The sequence below is a fragment of the Nerophis ophidion genome, linkage group LG23 (genome assembly GCF_033978795.1).
Source record: "Nerophis ophidion isolate RoL-2023_Sa linkage group LG23, RoL_Noph_v1.0, whole genome shotgun sequence".
Taxonomy (NCBI): Eukaryota; Metazoa; Chordata; class Actinopteri; order Syngnathiformes; family Syngnathidae; genus Nerophis; species Nerophis ophidion.
The window spans coordinates 13,706,308-13,721,804 of NC_084633.1; the positions used below are offsets into that span (position 1 = coordinate 13,706,308).

The window sequence follows — 15,497 nt, forward strand, 5'->3', positions numbered from 1 at the left end:
GTTACCCATGCCTTGGGCACTAATACACCCCCATACCATCACAGATGCTGGCTTTTGAACTCTGCGCCTATAACGATCCGAATGGTTCTTTTCCTCTTTGTTACGGAGGACACAACATCCAGTTTCCAAAAACAATTTGAAATGTGGACTTGGCAGACCGCAGAACACTTTTCCACTTTGCATCCGTCTATCTTAGACGAGCTCGGGCCCAGCGAAGCCGGCAGCGTTTCTGGGTGTTGTTGATAAATGGCTTTCGCTTTGCATGGTCGAGTTTTAACTTGCACTTACAGATTTAGCGACCAACTGTAGTTACTGACAGTGGTTTTCTGAAGTGTTCCTGAGCCCATGTGGTGATATCCTTTACACACTGATGTCGCTTTTTGATGCAGGTTCGCCTTAGTGATCGAAGGTTTGTTATATCTTCGCTTATGTGCAATGATTTCTCCAGATTCTATGAACCTTTTGGTGGTATTACGAACCGCAGATGGGGAAATCTCTAAATTCCTTGCAATAGCCCGTCGAGAAATGTTCTTAAACTGTTGGACAATTTGCTCACGCATTTGTTCACAAAGTGGTGACCCTCGCCCATCCTTGTTTGTGAATGACTGAACATTTCATGGAAGCTGCTTTCATACCCAATCATGGCACCCACCTGTTCCCAATTCACCTGTGGGATGTTCCAAATATAAGTTTGATGAGCATTCCTCAACTTTCTCAGTCTTTTTTGACACTTGTGCCAGCTTTTTTGAAACATGTTGCAGGCATCAAATTCCAAATGAGCTAATATTTGCAAAAAATAACTAAGTTTTCCAATTCGAACATTAAATATCTCGTCTTTGCAGTCTATTCAAATGAATATAGCTTGAAAAGGATTTGCAAATCATTGTATTTTGTTTTTATTACCACTTACACAATGTGCCAACTTCACTGGTTTTGGGTTTTGTATTACAAATAGGGATATAAGGATAAACTGTCATGATCCGCTGCTCGGATCATGTCATATTCCGGTTTTGTTCTGTTTGTATATCACATCCTGTTTGGTTTTTGTCTTCCTTAGTTCCTGGTGGCACTTCCTGTTTGTTTCCGTTGCCATAGCCACGCATTAGTGTCACCTGCATCTTGTTTTTCACGCGCACCTGCTGTGTGATTATCTTCTTTATTTAAGCCTGCCCTTTTTGTTCATTCGCTCTCGCAGTGTAGTTTGCTGTGCGATGCAACAGATAATGTCGCTATCCCCGTTTGTGATAAAATACTTTTTGTATTCATTAGCTTCCACGCTATTCTTCTGTTTGTTTTCTTAGCTTACATACTAGCGCCTTTAGTTCTTTTTAGCTCCCATGCTAGTTCTGTTTAGTTTGTCTCTAGTGCCTTTGTGCAAGTTTTTCTTTTCCTAGTCTGTTTTGTTAGTATTATAAATCATCCTTTCTTACCTTCACGCTGTGTCCAATCCAACTGCATCCTCGAGTTAACAAACCCGCATCACATAAACGACATTATTGAATTCAATTATTAAAACTACCGACGGTTACTATTACTGTATTTTGATAAACTCACAGGCTGCCTGGCGCTAGATCGTTATAGCGTAAATGCTAACATGACTACAACATGGTAGCTGCATGACTACGTCCATACCCCGATCTAAACTTATACTTGGCCGTCTGAGCAACTAAGCCAGGGATGTAAAACTTGTTTTCATATGAGGGCCACATTGCAGTTATGGCTGTTCTCAGAGGGCCACTTGTCACCGTGAATGTCCTGTCTAAGTATCATAAATAATGATCGGCTTATGTTACAGTATTACACTATTTCCTATGGATTTTATGATTGGATTTTTTCCCACATACAAATTGATAGATAACATACCTGTTTTTAAAGTATTAAGTCAGGGGGACAAGCATTTTATTCAAACAAAAAAGTGTTTGGAATATATGTTAAAAATACAGGGGTGTCCAAGCCTTTTCCAACAAAGGCCGGACACTAAAAAGTCAAATGTCTATTGATATAGTATTATTTTGTTGAAAAAAAGGCTAAAAACAGACATTACATATATATGTGAAGACAAAACTTGGTGTCAGTTTTGTATTATATAAAACTAGTGTTGTCCCATACCAATATTTTATACAAAAATGATTTCAATACTTTTCGGTACTTTTCTAAATAAAACAAAAAATTGCATTATTTGCTTTGTTTTAACAAAAAATCTTAGGGTACATTAAACATATGTTTCTTATTGCAAGTTTGTCCTTAAATAAAATAGTAAACATACAAGATACCTTTTCTTTTATTAGTAAGTAAACAAACAAAGGCTTCTAATTTAGCTGCTGCCATATTCAGTAACATATTGTGTCATTTTCTATTATTTTGACAAAATTATTAGGGACAAGTGGTAGAAAATGAATTATTAATCTACTTGTTCATTTACTGTTAATATCTGCTTACTTTCTCTTTTAACATGTTCTATCTACACTGCTGTTAAAATGTAATAATCACTTATTTTTATGTTGTTTAGATACTTTACATTAGTTTTGGATTATACCACGAATTTGGGTATAAAGGCGGTATAGTACCAAATATGATTCATTCGTATCGGGGTACTATACTAATACCGGTATTAGGGGCTTGGATTAAGGTTGTTTCTTCGACGCAGAGGGAAGTTAGCATTTATTTATACACTATAATACAAAACAGGGAAAACAAGGACGCGCTCAATGGCGGATAATAATCTCGGCTATGAAACACAAACAGGAAACAAAAACACTTGCTGGATGGCATGAATAATGGACATAAACAAAAAGGCTTAGCACAAAGCAAATGACTATGAACTATAAACAAAACTTACATGACAAGGAACTGTGAACGATGGCATGACGGTAGGAACAGCATGGGTAGGGTGTGTGAAGATGCCAGACTGAACACTTGGCAACTACCGGTTTAAATATTACCAATGATAATTACAAGCAGGTGTGAAAACTGAGGACAGGGGCGTGACATGACAGGTGAAAACTAATGAGTTGGCATGGAGACGAAAACAAACCAGGAAGTGCCAAGACAGAACTAAATGTCCAAAAAACTTAACATAACCTGACCAAACATTGCAAAAACCGAAACATAATCTTACAGGCGTGACATATATGAAGCAAAGTGTAAATTTATTTTTACAGAGTAAAAAACCCCAAACAGTTAGACTGGGAAAAAAACGAGCAAAATTATGTAATTTAGTGAGAAAAAGCTGAAATTTTACTACTACTAATAATAATAAAAATAAAATAATACTATACTGTTGCTTAAAACAAAAAATATGTGTATTTAAATACTGTTATATAAAGTCCTCTTTCTTTTAAATAAAAACAACTTTTAACTTTTTAAATGATTGGACAACCTTGCTGTAAGAAGTTTGGACACTTCTGAGTTATAAACATATAAAATGTTTAGCTTTCTCTACATTATTGCTCTTTTTAAAAAAATGTTTTACTGTTATTTGCAGGCCTACAAAACTGTAGCAGTGGGTATCACTTTGGACACTCCATCAATATTATTATTATTATTTTTATTATTATCATTATCAATATTAATAATATTATTATTATTATTGTAGCTTAGATAGGCACCAGCGCCCCCGCACCCCCAAACAGAATAAGCGGTAAACAATGGATGGATGGATGGATATTTTTATTATTATTATTATTATTATTATTATTATTTTCCGCCAGCACTCCCACCACCCCAAAAGGGACAAGCGGATTAAAAATGGATGGATGGATGATTATTATTATTATTATTATCATTATTCCCTTTTGGGGTCGCGGGGGGTGTTGGCGCCTATTATTATTATTAATATAACTATTATTTACATTATTATTATTATTTCATATTATTATTATTATTATTTATATCATTATTATTATTATTATCCTCTGCACAAATGCAGCAAACCCAAAAGGGACAAGCGGTAGAAAATGGGTGGATGAATTATTATTATTATTATTATTATTATTATTATTCCTGTGTTAATATACTGTTATTATAGTCAGATAGTTCTCAAGTCCAAAATAAATGCAATTAAATGCCTTTTTCTGTCAAAATTGAAAAGACGAATATGTTTAAAGATGAAGCGCTTTACTGATGCAAATTATTTCCAGGCTTTCACGGGCCACATAAAACCATCTTCAGGGCCAGATGTGGCCCCCGGGCCTTGACTTCACTTTGGACACTCCATCAATATTATTATTATTATTATTATTATTTTTATTATTATCATTATCAATATTAATAATATTATTATTATTATTGTAGCTTAGATAGGCACCAGCGCCCCCGTGACCCCAAACAGAATAAGCGGTAAACAATGGATGGATGGATGGATATTTCTATTATTATTAATATTATTATTATTATTATTATTATCTTCCGCCAGCACTCCCACCACCCCAAAAGGGACAAGCGGTAAAAAATGGATGGATGGATGATTATTATTATTATCATTATTATCCATCCATCCATCCATCCTTTTTTCTACCGCTTATTCCCTTTTGGGGTCGCGGGGGGTGTTGGCGCCTATTATTATTATTAATATAACTATTATTTACATTATTATTATTATTTTATATTATTATTATTATTTATATTATTATTATTATTATTATCCTCTGCACAAATGCAGCAAACCCAAAAAGGCACCAGCGCCCCCGTGACCCCAAACAGAATAAGCGGTAAACAATGGATGGATGGATGGATATTTTTATTATTATTATTATTAATAATATTATTATTATTATCTTCCGCCAGCAGTCCCACCACCCCAAAAGGGACAAGCGGTAAAAAATGGATGGATGGATGATTATTATTATTATTATCCATCCATCCATTTTCTACCGCTTATTCCCTTTTGGGGTTGCGGGGGGTGTTGGCGCCTATTATTATTATTAATATTATTATTATTTCCATAATTATTATTATTATTTTATATTATTATTATTATTATTATTTATATTATTATTATTATTATTATTATTATTATCCTCTGCACAAATGCAGCAAACCCAAAAGGGACAAGCGGTAGAAAATGGGTGGATGAATTATTATTATTATTATTATTATTATTATTATTCCTGTGTTAATATACTGTTATTATAGTCAGATAGTTCTCAAGTCCAAAATAAATGCAATTAAATGGCTTTTTCTGTCAAAATTGAAAAGACAAATATGTTTAAAGATGAAGCGCTTTACTGATGCAAATTATTTCCAAGCTTTCACGGGCCACATAAAACCATCTTCAGGGCCAGATGTGGCCCCCGGTCCTTGACTTCACTTTGGACACTCCATCAATATTATTATTATTATTATTATTATTTTTATTATTATCATTATCAATATTAATAATATTATTATTATTATTGTAGCTTAGATAGGCACCAGCGCACCCGCGACCCCAAACAGAATAAGCGGTAAACAATGGATGGATGGATGGATATTTCTATTATTATTAATATTATTATTATTATTAATATTATTATTATTATTATTATCTTCCGCCAGCACTCCCACCACCCCAAAAGGGACAAGCGGTAAAAAATGGATGGATGGATGATTATTATTATTATTATTATCATTATTATCCATCCATCCATCCATCCATTTTCTACCGCTTATTCCCTTTTGGGGTCGCGGGGGGTGTTGGTGCCTATTATTATTATTAATATTATTATTATTTCCATAATAATAATAATTATTATTATTTTATATTATTATTATTATTATTTATATTATTATTATTATTATTATTATCCTCTGCACAAATGCAGCAAACCCAAAAGGGACAAGCGGTAGAAAATGGGTGGATGAATCATTATTATTATTATTATTATTATTCCTGTGTTAATATACTGTTATTATAGTCAGATAGTTCTCAAGTCCAAAATAAATGCAATTAAATGCCTTTTTCTGTCAAAATTGAAAAGACAAATATGTTTAAAGATGAAGCGCTTTACTGATGCAAATTATTTCCAGGCTTTCACGGGCCACATAAAACCATCTTGCGGGCCAGATGTGGCCCCCGGGCCTTGACTTTGACACGGGTGAGCTGCGCTATTTAATGGTACGCACTGAACCTTCAAGTTGTGTTCTCTTAAAACAGAGTGATCGATCTATACACAGGGGAATACAAGACAGAGGTGTTTTTACGACGCTTTCAAGGACCTGTGAACACAATAGGACGCCGCGACGCCCACCGGAACACCGTCAGTGAAGCATAACAACCACGAAACATGCAAAGTAGTAGGCTCGTCGGTACTTTTTCAGTGAAAATAATGACAACCGTGATAAATGTCGGCCCAATATGACAATTTTACATCGCTACATCCCTCAAGACGAATAAAAGCTCACCAGTGAGGTCGGCCCAGCTCGGGGAGGGACTGTTGACGGTGCGAACTGTGAAGCTGCGCAGTCGGTCGTAGTACAACTCCCTGTACCTGACCCTGAAGCCCAGTAGAATTCCATTGATGTGATCCTCGGAGGGGGACTATAAAAGCAGGATATTTTACATTTAACATGGCCGAGGTTTTACATTATTATTATTATATACATTCCAACATTACCTGCCAGCGGACCAGCACAGACGTGGTGGTGTGGGGTGTTACGGACAGAATGGTGGGGGGTTTGTCTGGGGCTGCAGAAAGACAAGAAAATGATGATATTTTCTACAAAAACAAAACCCAACAAAGGAGTGTATTGGAGGTAAACACCAAGCTTGGTACCATCAGATATTCACTGTCAGTATGCTACATCAAAACATCTATTGCAGGGTGCCCGCAGGCACCAGGTTGCCCGTAAGGACCAGATGAGTCGCCCGCTGGCCTGTTCTAAAAATAGCCCAAATAGCAGCACTTACCAGTGAGCTGCCTCTATTTTTTAAACGTTATTTATTTACTAGCAAGCTGGTCTCGCTTTGCTTGACATTTTTATTTCTAAGAGAGACAAAACTCAAATAGAATTGGAAAATCCAACAAAATATTTTAAAGACTTGGTCTCTTGACTTGTTTGAATAAATTCACGGTGGCAGAGGGGTTAGTGCGTCTGCCTCACAATACGAAGGCCCTGCAGTCCTGGGTTCAAATCCAGGCTCGGGATCTTTCTGTGTGGAGTTTGCATGTTCTCCCCGTGAATGCGTGGGTTCCCTCCGGGTACTCCGGCTTCCTCCCACTTCCAAAGACATGCACCTGGGGATAGGTTGATTGGCAACACTAAATTGGCCCTAGTGTGTGAATGTGAGTGTGAATGTTGTCTGTCTATCTGTGTTGGCCCTGTGATGAGGTGGCGACTTGTCCAGGGTGTACCCCGCCTTCCGCCCGATTGTAGCTGAGATAGGCGCCAGCGCCCCCCGCGACCCCGAAAGGGAATAAGCGGTAGAAAATGGATGGATGGATGGATGGGTCTCTTGACTTGTTTGAATAAATTCATTTATTTTTTTACCTTGCTTCTTAGAACTTTCAGAAAGACAATTTTAGACAAAAAATACAACCTTAAAAATGATTTTAGGATTTTTAAACACATATACCTTTTTACCTTTTAAATTCCTTCCTTTTCTTCCCTGACAATTTAAATCAATGTTAAAGTAAATTGATGTTTTTTATTGTAAAGAATAATAAAAACATTTTGATTTAATTCTTCATTTTAGCTTCTGTTTTTTCGACGAAGAATATTTGTGAAATATTTCTTCAAACTTATTATGATTAAAATTCAAAAACATTATTCTGGTAAATCTAGAAAATCTGTAGAATCAAATTTAAATCTTATTTCAAAGTCTTTTGAATTTCTTATAAATGTTTTGGTATGGAAAATCTGGAAGAAATAAGGATTTGTCTTTGTTAGAATTATAGCTTGGTCCAATATGTTATATATTCTAACAAAGTGCAGATTGGATTTCAAATTATTTAAAACATGTTATCAACATTTTAAAATTAATCTTAATCAGGAAATATTACTAATGATGTTCATAATTTTTTTTTAATTTTTTTTTTACATTTTTTCAAAAAGATTCGAATTAGCTAGTTTTTCCCTTCATTTTTTTGGGTTGAATTTTTAATTTTAAAAAGTCAAAATTGAAGATAAACTATGTTTCAACATTTTATTTACATTTTTTGTGTGTTTTTTCCTCTTTGAAATTGTTCAATTAAGTGTTTTTTTCATCATTTATTCTCTACAAAAAACCTTCCGTAAAAGGAAAAAAAATGCATGACGGAATGACAGACAGAAATACCCATTTATATATATATATATATATATATATAATTATTTCTCAAAGGTAAATTGAGCAAATTGGCTATTTCTGGCAATTTATTAAAGTGTGTATCAAACTGGTAGCCCTTCGCATTATTTAGTACCCAAGAAGTAGCTCTTGGTTTCAAAAAGGTTGGGAACCCCTGATCTATTGTATATGTCATCATTTATTACAACTCGAAATGTTCAATAATGGCTTTTTATGCAAATATCCGAGTTTCCGATATTGTTACTCTCAATCTGCCCTGCTTTAATGTATTTGTAGGAGTAACACAAAAGTGCTGCAAGCTAGTGGTGAGTGCTTGAAGTGGCCTAGCAGTCAGTCAGAGCTTCTGAAATGTTTTGAGTTAGGGCACCTCTGTTCACTGCAAGCCGCAATGTGTGCGCCATGCAGGGCAGACTAGCCACACCAAACTCCAACCATAGCTTTTGACAGACTGCGTGCGTAATCCCTGACCACAACGTGGGCTTTGGGCTTGGGGTGGTTTTTGTTGTATTTTTGTTTTTTTCTCGTCGGATGTGAGACTTGTGCGGCATAGCGACGCCAGGTTTATTCCTCCGTGGATGCGTCGGACAAGAACACAGCCTAAGGTAAGCAACAAAGGATTTATTAAACTAATAAAAAGGGCTAGGAACAAAAATACTGGTGCTAAGTAGAAAGGCAAACAAATGGCGCAAGCATGGAAGCTAGTAAAACAAACAGATACACTAAACTTGGCACAAAGGCACAAAAAGGGAAAATAAAAACTACTAGCATGAAAGCTTGGGATAAAATAAACCGCAGTGCAAGAGCTAGCGAGTAATAGCATGGAAAGTAAGTCATCAACAGTTGCGTGAAAGCAAACTAGGATCCGAGACAGAAGAACGAAAAGGGGCAGACTTAAATAAGGCAGCAATCACAAAGAACAGGTGGGCGTAAACGGAGAGTAGCAGGCGAAGCTAATAAACAACCATAGTAACAGACTAAACAAGGAACAAAGGCAAACATTGGCAGACTATAATACAAAAATGGAACAAAATAAAAAATATGGTATGATCCGACCATCGGATCACAACAGTCGGAGTCTTTAAGAGACAACTGTGTGGTACTACTTTTTTTCCTGTGTTTGCTTTTCATCCATCTTCCGCTTGTATTCATCATGTATCGCTGTATGATTCTTGAAGAGGCGGGAGATCAAATTGCTCGTCTTAAAGGAAGAAGTCTTGGTTTCTCCTCGCAAAACCAACTTTTTGCAATCATTGCAAATTTGCCAGTTATTTTTCTCCGTCAGAGACACTTTAAAATAATCCCAAACAATAGACATGGTGTCGTTAGTCAGTCACCGAGCGAGCTGGCTTGTCCGCCACGGCTACAGCACCGGCAACAACACACTCTTGTTGTTGTTATGCTGCGCTCGCGGCGGTTTGATGAGGTCATCAGGCGTTGCCAGTAAACCTCTCATGGAGTCGTCGTGAACTTCTGTGTTTTGTGTGAGAGGGGGGGAAAAGGCGAGGGGAGGGGCTTCTGACTGCTCTGTACTTCTCTCTATGTCCGTGCAGCACTCCGTACAGCAGCGTTTTGAAAAGTCATTAATTTAACTTTTTAAAATCGATACCGATGATTTCCTATATTACATTTTAAAGCATTTATCGGCTGATAATATTGGCAGTCCGATCCGGGGGCTTCCGTCAGTCTACCCCAGGGCAGCTGTGGCTACTGCTGTAGCTTACCACCACTAGGTGTGAATGAATATTGAGCCCCACTTCTCTGTGAGCGCTTTGAGTGTTTTGAAAAGCGCGATATAAATCTAAGTTATTATTATTATTATTATCGGACATTTCTAATTACAACATTTCTTTCTGGGGAAAAAAAAAATACAACATAGGGGCAGAAAATATGACTTTTGACAACAGGTGCTGCTACGGACAGCATTTAAAAGCAATAGGGGTCATGCTCTGACTTTTGACCGAAGGTTCTACAATGTGAGTGGAGGTCTTTCAACCCCAATTTGCGTCTTGTTAAGACTTTCAACAATGTGTACTTCACTCGTATCGGACAACATTCAAAACTCGATGAGGCAATTCCCGAAGTTAGAGCACACGATTCCTGAACAGGCCGAATATTTTGAAGTTGGAACAGTTTGAATCGGATGAAAAATGTGGTAATTGTGGAACTTTGAAGTGTGTCTCATTCATTTCAATGGGAATTTCCCACAACTTGGGGAATTTCGGGAAAAGCGGAAATCTTTTTTTAAAGTCATAAAAAACTTGGTCTGAATGAGTTGAAATGGTTGGTGTTGAAATTTTGCAAATCGGTCGAGAAAGGTCAAAGTAGTAACGTGTTGAATTTGGAAATAGTATTATGAAATTCCTGGAAATTTGGGAAAACCGGGAATTTTTCCTGTTCCAAAAACAACTTCGTTTTTTTTTCCTGATTAAGAGGAAGGTTTTGATGGTAGAACGTTGAAGTGGGTTGAAAAATGTGGGAGGAGTGGTTGCCAGAAAAAATGGTGGAAATAAGGCTTTTAGAAAAACAGGAATTCTGGAAAATCCTGGAATAATTTTTGAATTTGGAAAAAGTTTGAATTTCCAGGATGGTGGAATGTGTTGAAGGTGGAATGGTTTGAATTGGTTGAAAATGTAATAGTGGAAGTTTGAAAAATAGCCATTTAATTTTTGAATGGGAAACATGTCCCAGAAAACCTGGAATTCCGGGAAATCGGGGAATTTTTGGAATTTGTAAAGGAAAAACCCGCGATTCTCGAATAGACTGAACAGTTTGAAGTTGGAACAGTTTGAAATGCACCGAAATCTGGAGAAGAAAAACAAGTTGTTGAATAATAAATAGATTAATTTTAGTGTAGAAAACACAATTAAAAAGGGTATTGTTCTCACCTTTGATCCCCTGCACATAAATGTGAATGCATGGCATCCAAACTAAATAGGGATCTTGCACTCACGTTCAGCCCTGGTTACTGAGAGTACAGCATTCAAAAGCAATAGCTATCTTTTCAACGACCGTTGCTTCGATTGGATTAGATGGCATTAAAACAGGGGTGCCCACACTTTTTCTGCAGGCGAGCTACTTTTCAATTGACCAACTCGAGGGGATCTACCTCATTTATATATATCATTTATATTTATTTATTTATGAAAGAGACATTTTTGTAAACAAGTTAAATGTGTTTAATGATAATACAAGCATTTGTAACACATATAGATGTCTTTCTTTCACGAAGACAAGAATATAAGTTGCTGTATTACCTGATTCTGATGACTTGCATTGATTGGAATCAGACAGTAATGATGATAACGCCCACATTTTCAAATGGAGGAGAAAAAAAGTTGTCCTTTCTGTACAATACCACATGAAAGTGGTTGGTTTTTGGCATCTAATTCATCCAGCTTCCATACACTTTACAAGAAAAATATTGGCGGCAAATTCCGTAGCTTGCTTGATTGACATTCACGGCACCCGAGGGTCTTGTGAGATGACGCTGGCTGCTGCCAGTTCATTGATATGAAAAAATGACAGAGAGGAAGGTTAGAAACACTTTTTATTTCAACAGACTTTCACGCCGTCCCTTCCGTCAAAACTCTAAAGGCCGACTGCACATTTACTATCTTCACAATAAAAGCCCTGCTTCATGCTGCCTGCGCTAACAAAATAAGAGTCTCGGAAAACTGGCGTGCACAAGTGATGTGCACGCCAGCTTTCTGAGGGATCGCTTGTGCACGCCAGTTTTCCGAGACTCTGTATTTAGTTAGCGCAGGCAGCATGAAGCAGGGCTTTTATTGTGAAGATAGGAAATGTGCAGTCGGCCTTTAGAGTTTTGACGGAAGGTACGGCGCGAGAGTCTGTTGAAATAAAAAGTGTTTCTCGCCTTCCTCTCGGTCATATTTTCATAATAATGATCTTGCAGCAGCCAGCGTCATCTCACAAGACCCTCGGGTGCCGTGAATGTCATTTAAGTGACGTTTTGGTGAAGATTGATGATCACTAATTTTTAGGTCTATTTTTTTAAAAGCCTGGCTGGAGATCGACTGACACACCCCCCGCGGTCGACTGGTAGCTCGCGATCGACGTAATAGGCACCCCTGCATTAAAACATCTTCTGTTGACTGCTGTGCCATGTTATTGCAATTGGATAAGAAATCATTTAAAAGTCAATCGGTGTCTTGGACTGGCCGTTATCCCCAGATACTTCCATTGAATAAGAAATTATTTAAAATCAATAGGTGCCTGTCTGACTGACTGTCATACCCTGATACTTCAGTTGGATAATAAATCGTTTCAAATAAGTTGGTGTCTTGCAGTGACTATTGTCCCCAGATACTTCAGTTGGATAAGATATCATTTAAAATCAATAGGTGTCTCGTACCGACTGTTGTCCCCAGATACGTCAATTAGGTGGGACAGTGTTGGTGCAAAGAATTTTCAAAATGGGTCCCAGGGACCCCATCAAGTCATAAAAATGGGGTCCCACAGTAAATATTTGGGGTCCCATGTTTTTGTAAGCGTTTTGAAAACAAATGATAAATTAATGTTGTTATATCTCACCTTCTATATTGTGTTTAGGAAAAAGGTTGTCGAATACATTACTTTATTCATTAAAAAAAATATAATTTTTTTTTTTTTATGCATATGTAAATTTATTCAGTTATAAACATTCTTTCATTTTCTTCTTTCCTTCATGGATCTAAACTTCCCTGCTTTGGGTATTTTTTTCTGTATTTGTATTTAATAAGTTGTAGGTGTATTTATTTCAGTATAAAAGTGTCAAAGGTGTTTTGCTTTGGTCATGAAATTATGAGAATCGTGTTCGGATCCATCCGTCAGTTCTGAGTTTTTTTTAACGTTTTTTTTTCTGTTCGTTTTTTCAAATATAATTGTTTTTTTTAATGGCAAACACAGAAAATATGCAGAATCTTCCACAAAAAAATATTTTTCAAGGTGGAATATTTGATGTGAAGAAATCGGACCCTTGGATAGGTCAATAAGTCATAAGAACATTGATTTTGATTCAATATTATGTTTTGAGCAATGACAGTTTCAAAGGAAAAAAACAGATTTGTTTTTATTAATCAACATTGCAACTTTTTCTAAATTACATTTCCCCTGTCAACTTTTTTATTCCACTTTAGTTATGTTTTTTTTTATTTTAATAGTATTTTTTAGAATGTGCCGTGGGGGCCTTTAAAACATTAGCTGTGGGCCGCAAATGGACTCCGGGGCACACTTTTGACATCCCTGCTATGGATAATGAAAAATTACATTAAATTAAAACGGCATCTCTGCTTCGGTAAACAATGACGGTGATGATGTCACTATCAGCGATGTTAGCGACCACATGCTAACTTCTCAGCCACTTCTTCAAGAGACTCCTATAGAACACTCCTCGCACATTAACGCTGCAAAAGACACGTATTTTCCCCGTTTGTTGACCTGCAAAGTATGTTTTTGAGGTGGAGGAGTCGGGTCGGGTGCTGGTTAGCTCGAAGCTAACAGCTAGCCTGTCTCCATCATTGAACAATGTCCATCCAGCAAGAAATAAAAGTTTCCATGGACTCATAAAGACTAAAACAAGTCATTTACTGGAGGCATGGCACAGGATGAAGTTAAAAAAATTGACTTTACACTCACCTTAGTGTTTACCATGAAGTCTTTCTTTTGACAGCCCCTCGTGGTAAAGATAGATAGATAGTACTTTATTGTAGTTGTCCGAGTTTAAACCGAGGCAGTATTTTTGATTGATAAAACTTTCGGCGAATCAAAATTGAAGAAATTGTACCGGAAAGTGAATTACTTTGAAGACGACCAATGAAAACTCAATAACCGGAGACGGAAATTTGACCCGGCAAATGTAAAGAAAACAAAACACCGGCGGAAAGCAATAACCGATAAAGAAAAACAAGCAAAATTAACAAAAAATACAAATCTGGTTACGAAATTTAAAATTGCAATTTAGTAAACTAAAAAGGCCGTATTGGCATGTGTTGAAATGTTAATATTTCATCATTGATATATAAACTATCAGACTGCGTGGTCGGTAGTAGTGGGTTTCAGTAGGCCTTTAACAGACAGGATGCAGACTGAGCCAACTAATCGTCGACGTTCTGTCGCTGTTGTGTGCCGGGCTACGGTGTCAGGCAAGGGAGCGAATGACCGAAGATTGTTTATGGAGAGCAAATGCTCTACCGCATCTTACACAAAGTGTATTAGCATTCACTTGGAACTGTCTCCTGCATGTTGAAACCCCCCACGATGGTCATTAGGGTATATTGCAATTCAGAAAAGTAACATATTATTATTTCAGCATGCACCAAATAAAATAGCTTTGAGGTTGGTAAGGTCAATTAGGTGCACCGGGTTATAAGGCGCTAGAGATGCGCGGTTTGCGGTCTCGTTCGCGGATAAACCGCGGGTCAGGCGGTTGACATGACGAAAAATTAGATTTTAATTAGATTCGGGCGGGTGGCAATTGAACCAGAGTTTGACACCCATGGTCAACATGTTGTATGCAGTTTCCGCAATTACACGTACAAGATTGAAAGGCATACTGGGTGACACAGAGTACACTGATGGTTGTGATATAAACAACTTTAACACTAGTGTGCGCCGCGCTGTGAAGCCACACCCAACAGGATTGGCGGACACATTTCAGGAGAACATCCTCACAGTAACACAACATAAACGCAACACAACAAATACCCAGATTAAATATTAATTCTATGGAGGCATTGTGGAGGGAAATGTCACACAGTGCCGGAAAGACTGCTAGATAATGACTTAAAACAGCGGTCCCCAACCACCGGGCCGCAGAAGAATTTTGGATTTAAAGAAAAAAAAAAAATATATATATATATATATATATATTATTTTGTATTTTTATTACATCAACATAAAAAACACAATATACACTTACAATTAGTGCACCAACCACAAAAACCTCCCTTTTTCATGACAAAGACGAGAGAGAGAAAAAATCCGGGCCGCGGATACAAAAAGGTTGGGGACCACTGACTTAAAACACAGCCACAAACCCTCGAGAAGGGCAAAAAAATTGACCATTCTGGGGCAAACATTTTTCCCAGTACAGTTTTATGAGTTTGTTTTTTAATAACATTCCTTGAATGAAAATTTAAAAGCAACGTCCGATTCCCGTGTGTTAATTTTTTGTAATTCTTTCTCCATTATCAATCACTTCACAATTATTTTTGTAATTTTTGTGGGTTTTTCCTCT

At 36.9% G+C, this 15,497-nt stretch overlaps 1 protein-coding gene across 2 annotated transcripts in view; it reads right to left on the reverse strand.

Annotated features, from left to right (window-relative positions):
• sdk2a (sidekick cell adhesion molecule 2a) overlaps positions 1 to 15,497 on the reverse strand; it is a 469,329-nt gene that overhangs the window by 62,376 nt on the left and 391,456 nt on the right. For both annotated transcript variants that reach the window (XM_061884928.1, XM_061884927.1), the window contains exons 32-33: positions 6,594 to 6,664; positions 6,382 to 6,517 (exon numbers count right to left, since the gene is read on the reverse strand). In XM_061884928.1, the coding sequence (XP_061740912.1) occupies positions 6,382 to 6,517; positions 6,594 to 6,664 (207 nt within the window). The remainder of the gene's footprint in view (positions 1 to 6,381; positions 6,518 to 6,593; positions 6,665 to 15,497) is intronic.